General features: G+C 38.9%; 1 protein-coding gene across 3 annotated transcripts in view; it reads right to left on the bottom strand.

Annotated features, from left to right (window-relative positions):
* R3HDM1 (R3H domain containing 1) overlaps nucleotides 1-12,443 on the bottom strand; it is a 58,057-nt gene that overhangs the window by 15,147 nt on the left and 30,467 nt on the right. For 2 of the 3 annotated variants that reach the window (XM_086615487.1, XM_086615488.1), the window contains 3 exons: nucleotides 10,670-10,824; nucleotides 5,005-5,256; nucleotides 4,028-4,148 (listed from right to left, as the gene is read on the bottom strand). In XM_086615487.1, the coding sequence (XP_086471613.1) occupies nucleotides 4,028-4,148; nucleotides 5,005-5,256; nucleotides 10,670-10,824 (528 nt within the window). Of the gene's footprint in view, nucleotides 1-4,027; nucleotides 4,149-5,004; nucleotides 5,257-9,099; nucleotides 9,202-10,669; nucleotides 10,825-12,443 lie in introns of all 3 variants that reach the window. The other variant, XM_086615486.1, reaches the window with a different exon arrangement.

Below are 12,443 nucleotides of genomic sequence, written 5' to 3'. Positions count from 1 at the left end.
GTGACTGCTACCATGATCAACACACATGCAGAACACAAGTAAAGTTGTTCTTGTCGTATTCTGTTGTACAGGTATGTGCTACTTACCACATCAGCAAAAAAACGTAACTACCAGTGTTTGAGACAAAGCCAGTTATCACTCCCGAACAACAAAACTGGGCTTGTCAAGACGCACTGACGGCAAGAAGAGTCTGTATTTAACTTAGACACGTTCGCATTCCACTGACCTTGACATTCCCCATGCTCCCTACCTTGGTATGGAACTATCATAAAGCAAATATAGCTGCAAAATCTCACTTGGATATCTTTCAAAATGTGTTTAAAAAGTTGCATGGTCTATTTTGAAAATAATTATTCAGTTAACCCAAAACTCTTTGTAAAACCCACCGATGTTCATTGACCACATACATACAGGGTACAATGAACATTGAGAGTTAACAGTCTCAGCTGACTGTCTCTATAGAAATTGAAACAATGAAGACTAAAAAAAAGACTGTTAATACAGTCAAATATTACTTCAGAAAATTAAAGGGAAGAAGATTCAGTTTGTTAAAACCAAGAGAGCTATTCATTAGAAACACAACACACTAAACATTTCCAAAGTACTATACAAAACTTCAGCACCATGCATGCTTGAATCAGGATTAGTAATTAGAATTTTCAGTAACTCTTAAATTTGAACTGTACACAAAAAACCTATCCCATATCTGTAATAAACAAAATGCTTAAATGTACTTCATTACAGAATGATCTATGGCACTTAAAAAGCAGTAGAATGCAAAGCTGCAGTATGTGACAGATATGACCAATACATCTGCAATCCAAACCCCTCACTTCCCAGAAATTTCAGTGTAGCCATGAATATTTTTCAGCTTTTTCTGGCATTTCCAGAGACAGACATAATTGTGCAAGCAGAGAGAACTGGAACAATATAAATTGACTGCCAAGAAGGTTCCCCACAGCGTTCCAAAGAATGCTCTATTTTTAGCTGCACAGTTTCACCTCTGCATAGAGAGTGGGCTGACAGAAACGCAGCTCTCAGCAGAAAACCCCACCTGCCACAGCAGATTGTCTCATTACACAGAAATACTCTGAAACAGTAGATAAAAAAAAGCACGTTTCTTGATATTTACATAATGAAAAAGAATCACTGTTAATGTAAGAAAAGTTAACTTACAGAATACAGAAATACATTTTCTGACTAACACATGAGGAGCGAGAGGCAGCCTTCACGCGAGAACAGAAAGACAAGTACAATCACTTGGTAACGAACTAGGAGCACAGCTTGATTACGACTACAGCGATTATTACAACTTTAATAGTTTTATCGCTGGCCATTGTGCAGCAGAAGCTAGTTCAACTTTAACCGATGTTCCTACAGTAACTGTAGTTCAGATAAGATTTTTAATCAACCTGTAGTTAGGTTTTGTGGTAACTGGGCCCTCGTTATCATAGCAATTGGAAATGCCTTTTTCTTAAAGACAGTTTTCTTCTCCCAACATCTTTCGGGCAACCAAAGCATTTTTATTAAAGTGAACCCCCAAATATTTCACCCTGAAACCCCTTCAAAAAGGAAGCCAGGAAGCAGCTGAAAAAGAGACCGGTTCACTGTGAGAAATATAAACCTCTCAGACAGTGTTACGGCCCCGAATCCAACAGCTCATAAATAAAGTCAGGCCACGCCGTAACGTTAAACCAAAAGTGGCTTCAGTTGCCACGCACTCAGAAGCTGTCATTTTTTACCTAAATTTGTGTTTGGAAAGTTATTTCCTAGTTAGTAACCACTTTCTAAAGTGAATAAAACCCACAGCTTTCATTCAATACAAGATTTGTTAATTCTCATTTTAGACCAGACACATGCTATATCAGCCAAGTAACATACTGCCTTTTGTCTCAAAAACAGCCACTGCTAATAAGCATCAACCATTTTGGATGTAGCTTTGTGTCAACCTGATACAAATATTTAAGGTTTAAATATAAATCTACAGGAGATAATTTCAAAATACACCATCTCATGAGCAGTTTACAGAACATGGTTTACAGAACATCCACATGATGTGGAACCTTCCATCTCTACACTGCTGATTCAAATTTGTCCTGAGAGCCAGCAATAGCTAGGTAGCAATTTGGAGATTTGGAGTTAAACACTGATGATGCAGTTGCTGGTAAAATACTTCTCTCTACCATTAGTGCTAGTGAAGAGCAAGTAACCAAACAGGATTGAGTGGAATTATTGGCTAGACCACCCCTTCACTACTTAAATACCATCTTTTGATGTCAAGGTTACAGGTACAATGGATGTTCTCAGAGTAGTAAAGCAGCTGTCCGCACAGCTTTCTTGTTTTATTTCTTCTAGGACACAGAGGGAAATTTTAGCTGCTGATGCTTTTCGCCCTGTCCACATTATAGGCAGTGGAATTCAGTTAAAAAGTAAAGAGCTAAAAACATACAAGAGAAACTTACTTACCTAATAGCAACAGATTCCTCCCTTTGCATCTTGGTGCTGATGCACCGTCACCTCATGCTTTCAAATTCAGATTGTTTTGTTTAGCTACACACACCCACTGGGCTCTCTCCAATTTAGAGTGTGTGCTGTTCATATAGGGTGCCCCCGTAAATGGGGAAGCAACCCCAGCTGAGCCTCAGACTTTTTGCTTTTAAGTAGTGTAGGCATTGAAAATTCTGAGGAAGGAAAGCAGGTTGTGTAATACAGTTGGATAACACATCTTCAACACCCATGGATCAAACAAGCTGCAAAAACGAGTGATTTGTTTTCCTTTGAAAAAAGTCAACATACTTTCACTTCTGAAGAGTGAAAAATGGTGATGTATTTTGCAGTAAGCAGGTACTAACAGTATCACAAAATCATCTGACAGCCCTACCAGAAATGGGCATTACAGCTTGATGATTCTGCAATGAAATAATCCCGCCTAAATTTGTGGACTGAACTCTGAATAACAACTTCAAGTGTTGCTGCTGGACCACTTCCTAGAAGTGCAGGAGGAGGAGTCATCCCTCTTACAGGCTACTTCACAGAACAGCTACAAAGAAGGCCGGTTAATATTTGTAAAAGCTGATCTTTCATCCTATTGCTGTAGAGCAACACATAGTTGGGGGCAAGGGGAGGAATTTTTTTCCTTCTTCCTGAAGGAAGCTCAAAAGGACACCACATCCAACGTATTCAACTAAGACGTTGTATAAAAGCCTGATTTTAAAGCATCTCTGCCTCCAAACGTCACTGGTTACTTCTTAAAGTTTTGACTGTGAGTCAAGATATTAACCAGAAGTAAATTTGTTCAGGAATCCAAATATTACTGAAGAAGTCATAACAATATTTTTAAGTACAGATTATCAGAACAATAGTAGTTACAGTTAAAATTTTTAAGGAAAAAAAAGACTAAGAAAGAACGGAGACAGAAATACAGCTTGATAATGTTGATAAGAGAGGTAACTGAAAGAGTAGAAAAAGTCTTCACTAAAAATAGGAGGAGCAGAAAACTTATTCTAACCACTTAAGTCTCATTATATATTCTATTCAATACCTGGATACTTTAATGGTGATACTGTTTTAATTTGTCTTTCTGTCCTATGATTATCTTCTGCATAGCAGTCTTTTCATGCCACAACATCTAAAATTAGTATCTTTTGTTTAGAACTTTCAGTTAAGGTACATCTCTGCAATGTTACATCATTCTAAGGTAGTAATTCATCTTACTTCACAAGTTACTAAAAAGTTAGTAACTAAGCTAAGCTACAAGTTTTTTTAAATTCTTCAGTTCCTGACTTAAAAAAAAAAATATATATTACCCTATAATCAAAAATGCAGCATGAGTCACTCATAGTAGCGGCTCAAATCTCAAGTTTCATGAACAATTAACTCAAATGTTTCCACCATAGGTTAGTTTCACTTTGTATCCCTATGTGAACTACTTTACTTGAAATGATACAGCAAAGCAAGTTTAAAAAGCAAAACCAGGAGAAAAGGCACACAAGGTGTTCTAATGAAACACTGAAGAAGTTCAACCAACCTGTCTGCTGTCCAGGCTGTGCCAATGGTTGGTTTTGCTGTGTGTTGTAATGGACAGAAACAGGCCGATATTGTTGACTGGAGTGCGGATACTGACTGGGGGTGCAATAACAAGCTGGCATCTAGAAATGAACAGTTAAAGAGATTCACTATCTGCAGGTTTATAGAAGGCAGACCTCTAAATGCAAAAAGAATCACACGATAAAAGAAGGATGCAAAGCTTATTAAAAGTGCAAGTAATGTTAAATGGTTTAGCAATTAAAAAAATACTTAGGCTACATAAATTCATAAAATCATAGAATCATAGAATCAGTTGGGTTGGAAAAGACTTTTAAGATCAAGTCCAACCATTATCCTAGCACTGCCAAGCTCACCACTAAACCATGTCCCCAAGTGTCACATCTACACGTCTTTTAAATATCTCCAGGGATGATTACTCAACTGCTGCCATTCCTGTTCCAGTGCTTGACAACCCTTTCGGGGAAGACATTTTTCCTAATATCCAATCTAAACCTCCCCTGGCACAACTTGAGGCTGTTTCCTCTTGTCCTATCACTTGTCACTTGGGAGAAGAGACGAACCACCTCGTTTCAGGTAGTTGTAGAGAGCGATACGGTCTCCCCTGAGCCTCCTTTTCTCTCTTTATTCCCTCTTTAACATCCGCTTTCTTCTACTTTCACTGCAGAAGTAACAATTCCCAATTTCCACAAAGAAACGCCTGAGACACTAGAAGACTATGGAGAACATGAGTTTTACCAGCTACAGGTAAATAGGAAAACCTGAACAATTATTCCTCCTGAGGTCAACTGCAGTCATTTATTTCAAAACACATAAGCCAGGAAACCCCAACCCCAGAATAAATGCACACAGCTGTAACTGGAACAGGGAGCTCCACATCATATAAAAGGCTCATTAATCTACCAGCATGATCAGTTTTTAAATACTGTTTTCAGGAGGATGAAAACAGAGCCATGGTACCTGTGGCACAGGTTGCTGCATATATCCCTGCTGCTGGAGTACTTGCTGGTTGACAGGGTGGCTAGATGTCGAGTAGCCTGGAGCAGAAACCGGTTGGCCAGATGGTGGAGCAGCTGCGATGATATAACCGGGCTGCTGTGGGGGCTGGAGGACTACTGTGGACTGGAACATAGCAGTATGAGGTTCAGCTGGATCAGCAGGTGGCTGGCGGGCAAGACTCATATGGCTAAACTGTGATCCTAGGTTGTCTTGCTGTAATAGTTCAAAAAGGGGAAAAAAAAAAAAATTTATAAACGCACATTCAAGAAAAAAAGAATAGCCAAACACCTCAGTAAGTTTCAGGTATGCATGTCTCAAATTACTGTGCATTAGCAACATCAGCCAAAGAACAACAGGAAAGAACAAGATGGAACACAGGGGTAAATTATCTTCAGGGCAGACAGGAGGAGAGAACTTCACTCGTTTCACTGCAAATATTCGATTTTTGGATTACATCTGCCTCTATCTACTTATTTTAAGAATTCAATTGTCAAAAATAAAGTCAGAATTTGCGTCATTAACATTTTCTGATTGGACTCCAAAGCTTGACTGAAAACTTCTAACCCCAGTTAAAATGGCAGAAGGTATTAGTATTGCTAAAGTAATTTCTGGTTTTAAGAGCTTAAGTTAACAAGGCTCTAATCCTGAATAACAAGGTAAATTCCTCTAACTTGCTATTATACTACATGCAAGGATTAATCTTTTTTAGCCTGAAATTAAGTACAGCTGCAAGAAACATACTCTAGTGGTTACCTACTATCTGTGTTTTATTAACATCTGAAACGATGATATTGATTGCACTGAGCACTACAGGAACCCTGTGAAATTTGAAACTTCTGTTACTGTAACCCAAAGCTCCTTTTCTTCACAAGCATCAAATTATCAACATCCTGGAAATCAGAAGTGATCAGCAGTATTGTATTTTTTTTGCTAAACAGAAGATTTCATTCATGCTTCAAAAGTGGATTCTCCAAACATGGAGGAACATTAAAAATATATTAAGACAACCTGATCTTCTCTTAGATCATCCTAAAGAAGATAAGAGCTACTCAAGAAAGACTAAGTGCAATCTCTGTCTTTTACCCGTTAGCTACATTCACATTTAACGATGAAATTTTATAAGAATATCTTTAGCCTGGGAACTAATGTCACTGGAAATATGAATTTGCACATAAAACTTCATTTAGAATGCTTTTACAGCTTAAAAAGCCCTATTTTCATTAGATCAACAAGCTAAATTTACCTTTGGTGTTTCATTCTTTAATGATGCCTGTTAACACAACTATGATGCTTTTCTACACTGGATTTTACATTCTGTTTTTCGTAATACCTAGCTTAGAGAGGAGATACTGATATTTAATTACGAATTAATATTGCCTCTAAAAATGTCCAAAGGATAAACTCAAGCAATACACATTTATTTCTGTTACACTATCAGTAAATTCCAATCTGGTCAGTTTGTCCTACAATGATACGTACAGTACAAGCACGACTAACGGCTGAAACACGGTATTACCAATAAACGGATAAAGAAACTTTCCTGGTACCAGCTAGAGAGGTGTTGCATTTAGATTATGAACCAAGGCCATCAGTCCTTTTCCCTACGTGACCAAAGTTACCATCAGCTGGACTAGATGTCTGAAACTGCCCGCGCACTTAGTACTGGAACCCGTTTCCTGAATGCGAAACGCTTTGAAACTATTCTAAACCTGGAAGGCGTTTCTTTCTCTGCTTTAACAACCACATGCCCGACAGTGATCGTGAGTCATGGCACAGACACACCTGAACTGGCTGCTACTGGCAGCAATTTAGGCATATGCTAAACACAGAGGAAGCTCACATCTGCTAATTAACCATTCTCATTTCATTATTAAGGAGGTAAGTTATACTGACTGCAGTTCACCTGTATTCAAACTCTAAAATAACATGAGAAACAATATTGCTAAAAAACCCACCACACACCCTCCATGAAGTGCAATTCCTTTTGGATTTTTGAAAAGTCACTGAAATAGTGACCTTAATTGTAAACACAGTTTCTGTGAATATGAAAATGGGAGAAGAATGAGTTTCTGAAAGTAGTGGATCTCCCTGTAATTTCTTTTATTCTTCATTATAATTATTGTGTGCATATCCACGGTTGAACTTGCTTGTGATGACCTTTATCTTTTCTCTTGAGAAGAATTACTATTATCAGGTCTTTCTTCATGAGGAAATAAAAAGGTCAGAGCAAAATTCATCCTTTATTTCTATGCAGTGCACATTGCACTTTGGCATAATTGTATTGAATTTTATTAATAATAATTAGATAATTTAGTCAGATAATGGTTACAATATAGTTTTAATTACATGCAGACTATTGAATTTGGATAAATCTGTATCTATTATTAGAAGACATTTCTGATTAATGTTGAAAACAGTATCAAAAATAATACTAAAATAATAACAATATAAAACTAGAATAGCTATTGTACAACACTGTGGTGGGTTAACCTTGCCTGGCTGGCAGGTGCCCACCAAGCTGCTCTATCACACTCTCATCCTTAGCAATATGGGGGGAGAAAATAAGACGAAAATCTCATGGGTCAAGAAAAGGACAGGGAGATCGCTCAACCAGTTACCACTACAGGTAAAACAGACCTGACTTGGGGAAGATGAATTTAATTTATTGCCAATTAATAACAGAGCAGGATAGTGAGAAATAAAACCAAAACTATAAGCAGCTTCCCCCAACCCCCCTGCTTACTCCCAGGCTCAACTTCACTCCCAACTCTTCTACCTCCTCCCCTGTGTCATAGTGGAATGGGGTTGTGATCGATTCATAGCGCTTCGTCTCTGTCACTCCTTTCTCCTCACACTCTTCCACTGCTCCAGCGTGGAGTCTCACCCACAGGATACAGTTCTTCACAAACCTCTCCAACATGGCTCCTTCCCACAGGTTGCAGTTCTTCATAAACTGCTCCAGCATGGGCCCTTTCCACAAGCTGCAGTCCTCCAGGAATGGACTGCTCCAGTGTGGGTCCCCCATGGGGTCACAGGTCCTGCCAGAAAACCCGCTCTTGCATGGGCCCCTCTCCCTGGGCCACAACTGCTGCCAAGAGCCTGCTCCTGCCCTCCATGGGCAGCAGCTTCCTTCAGGGCATCTCCACCTGCTCTGGTGTGGGATCCTACACGGGCTGCAGGGTGGGTATCTGCTCCACCATGGTCCTCCATGGGCTGCAGGGGGAGAACCTGCTTCACAATGGTCTTCTACATGGGTTGTAGGGGAATCTCTGCACCAGCACCTGGAGCACCTCCTCCCTTTCCTCCTCCTGATCTTGGTGCAGGGTCAGTCTTGGAGCTGCCTGACATTGGCTCTGTCCAACATGAGGCCACACAAACCCAACACAAACAGATATTCATTGGAGTATCAGAGCAGTATGGGGAGTTTGGAAACCTCAACTTTTCACCTGGACTCTAGTTCAAACTCTGCCGTGGATTAATCTTCTCTTTTACTAGGTTTTAGTTTCAATTTGCAGGGGTGTTTTCTTTGTTTGTTTTGCTTTTTAACACAAAGGACTAGGATATTTCATTTCCCACTTCTTTATTGAACAAGGGATGCTAGTGAAGTAGGACTGTTAAGAGTTCTGGCAAAGAGGCTAGAAAAAGGTAACCTCAAAAAACCAGCACAGCTGATCCCTCAAAAGGTACTAGGGTTCAGCAGACAGAAAGAAACAACAAGAAAGGATGGAAAGAGGTTAATCCAGAGACATAACAAAGTACTGACTGGCTAACAACACAATAGGATTGAAAAGCTGTTCCTTTACAAAGGGAAATATTGTATATCTAAATATAGAGATATATAGGTACAGCCTTAACGGTATACATTTCTGCTGAACTTGAAATAAACCCATAAAAATCTCAGGAACCATTTTCCCCCACTCAGGTAATATTTTACTGCGACTGAACACCTAGCCAGTCATCACGCTGCTATCACACACCACTTAAACGACCAAGCAAAGGTCAGTATCCACCACAGATTAACCCATGCAGAGAGGAGATGAACAGAAGATATAATACCACAGAATATTGCTGTGTAGAGGAGGCGGGCAGGAGCGGGGGTGGATAAGAGACTGCAGAGTACTGAACAGGCTGGGAGGAAGGCTGCAGAGGCCGCATAGGCTGAAGAAATAACAGGTTTATAAACATGGTTAACATCAGACTAGAGGAAGTGAAAACACAGTCAAAAAGCAATGAGGCTCCATTATCAGAAAGAGAATGGATACTTTTTTTAAGCTAAAGACTGGCTAGAATTACAACAAAAGTAAATTTTCAATATCTCAGTCTACCAGCAGAAAGATATTTGCTTTATTTGTTATACATTACATTGGCTATAAGTCAGCAAATTGCTTCCATTTAACATTTACTGTTTCTCTTAGAGATATTTTTTTTAAATTACAAAATAAAAACTACACATGCATTCTAAATATAAGTTGCTTCAAAGCATCTAAAGACAGAACGAGTTCACTACTAACCACAGATTAAAACCTATTACTTTCACTTATTCAACAATATAAAGTGTTTTCTTTAGATTGTGGTTATTTGAACATCAGAGAGGTGTCATTGCTGATAATATCAGGCAGGTTCAACTCCCGTATTCATTGAGAAGGCAATCACAGAAGCAGTAAAGAACTTGTGAGGAAAACTGCAAATACCACCTACCCACTTCCATAAACTAGATAGGGAGAAAGAATACAATATGAGCCTTTTTCAAAACAGACCGTTTCTACTGTGGCTAACGCAGGTGTCCTAAACAGAAGATTTAAGCCAGGGAAAATGAACCAGGAAAAAGGTTTTCATGAAGTTCTATAAATAACTTTTTGATCAAATTTGAGAACAATTTGAAAATATCACAGAAGACTATAGCCAGTATCTTGGTGCCTGAAACAGCTGCTGTAAAAAGAGGTAGAACCCTCCTTTCTCCTGCTCATACACACTCTTTGCTTTTCTTTTCTTCTTCAAGGGCTGAGGTAATCTTTAGTCTGGCCTATTTTACTAAATTCCTTTTACACAAGATGAGATGGGTAAAGTATACCCTGTTCTCCAGCATGCAGTTTTGTGAGCAGGGTAAGCCAAAGTGCTACTGAAGAGGTGTTCGTACTCTACCAGTCCTAAGCTCTCTCTTTTGTGCCACCAGTACCACTTGTGGCACTTGGTACAGCCCAAGAACTCATCTGGCTGAAAAACAACCTTAAGACAAGGAAACAAAAGATTTCAGTTGGATTAGCTCTCTCACAGATTGCTGACTATATCACTGGTAATGCCGGGGTAACCACACAGTGCGACTACTGATGAAGCCAGAACCTCTTTTCCAGAGCAATCTAGGCTTGGTATATTCTTGATACTGTAAAATTTCAAAACCAAATTATTTTCTGTATTTTTAAGAAGAGGCTGCCTACCATGTTCAATTTTTAGTAGAACTGACAGTTCCGAGGACTGGGGGACGGGGAGAGTCCAGTTACCCACACCTGTGTAGCTATTACTTCTGAACATATGCTTCAACAGAACAAACCTACTGATCCCTCGTTATCAGAAACCAGTTTGACATTATCAGCCATCACTACGAGCGTCATGTGTTTGACATGTGCACCTGTGAGAGGATGTGATTAGCTGCTGGCTGTTGCTGAGGTGGTGCAGGAAGAGGTGGCTGTTGCGGAGGTCCAGGCACTTGGGTCCTAACAGGTTGCTGAGGCATAGGAGGATTGTACACAACTGGAGTGCCGTCTGGATTAAGGAATGGCTGACCTGAAAAGTTGAAAGAGAACAAACACAACCAAATGACAGCCAGCTGCATCATCTCTGTTTGGAGAAAATAAAGATAAATGTATTTACAGTAGACAAAATGAATAAAACGATAAAATTTTAAAACAAGTGAAGTCACACTGTTTTCTACAGCAGACCCAAATCCCCACAACTACATTTAGAACAGCAACGACTAAACAGCCTCATCTGACAAACTACATGCAGTTAAAAACCAAAACATTTACGGCAAAGATAACCCCAGTCTTTACTTAGTGAACACAGATAAATTTTTTGCTGTATCCTACTTGTCTGAAAGCTCATTTTTAATTAAGTGGATTGAAAAAGGCAGGAGTAATAAAGGAAAACCATACTAAAAATAGTATTTTAAGGACATATTAAAAGGCAATTAAATGAATCTCAATTAATCACTTTGAATACCAGTCAGAACACAGGGAAGCTTAAAGGCCAATATTTAAAAAAATCTATATAAAGCAGTAGCTGCGATGGTACTCCCATAACTGCTAACGAGATTACTGTTAAAGGACTCTTCCCCTACTCATAGATGAATTGGCTTTTAGCTTTCAAATGAAATCTTGTAGCATTATTCTCCTATTTAATAATTTGCAATTACAGCAGTGGACTAATGAAAAGCATTAAAAAATGAACTACCTAAAAGTAAATCATAAACAAACAGTGGCTTATTTTGGTGCCTGGTTGGCAAAACCAAAACAAATGAGAGGAAGAACATATCAGCTAGCAAGGACCTGCGTCTAGCTGCTTAATGACATGTGTCATGTCTTGGCTTGTTTTCATGCTGAAGGTCTCAATACCGACAGATATTTCTCTCTCCTCCAACATAAATACTTTCTTGTCTGAGATTCTTTCCAGAAAGGAATAAACTGAGACTAAAGCCGTGGCGCCCTGGCCAGGGCCCTGCCAAAGTAGACTAGTGCTACTTCCGACACCTTCATTCCATCATGTTTAAATGCAACTGGCCACCACAAAAGCATACAAGTTACTGAAGAGAGGACTGAGGCAATCAGTGCAAGAGACAGTCAGGAACCATGAACAGACTTGCTGTATTCAATTTAGCTTAATGGATTTCTCTTTAATGCTCAAGAATTGGGAATGTTCACATAAATAGGGAGCCAGATTTTCTTATTTCCTTCTACTACTTTCTGGTAATCACTGGAGCTTAACTTGTTTCCTGTACTGGCTTAGTAAGAGCTAATTACTGTCTTTAACTACTGAGAATGACAACTCTGTTGACCTAAGGTCACGAGATCCTCTGTCAGAAATTTTGAGAAACTAATCTATGGGTTTTGAACTCTGACTGTCATTTGGAACAATAAAGCCAGATGAACAATTACAAAATACGATGATTTGAGTACACTGTAAGTCGAAAGTTTATCTGAACCTAGATATTCCTTGTTCTGGAAGTGTACTTTATCTTCCATAAGACACTCTTTAGATATTAACATCATCTTCTATTATGAAACACTATTAATGACTGGTTTAAATACATTAAAAATCAGATAAGACATAGGAAGAATCATAATTTGAAAATCAAGCTAATTTTAATGAATATCAGCGTCACGTCTACAATTCTGCTGCCTTTTCTG

Source organism: Tauraco erythrolophus, chromosome 8 (assembly GCF_009769465.1).
Source record: "Tauraco erythrolophus isolate bTauEry1 chromosome 8, bTauEry1.pri, whole genome shotgun sequence".
In the NCBI taxonomy this organism is placed as follows: Eukaryota; Metazoa; Chordata; class Aves; order Musophagiformes; family Musophagidae; genus Tauraco; species Tauraco erythrolophus.
This window is presented reverse-complemented; position numbering and strand designations above follow the sequence as displayed.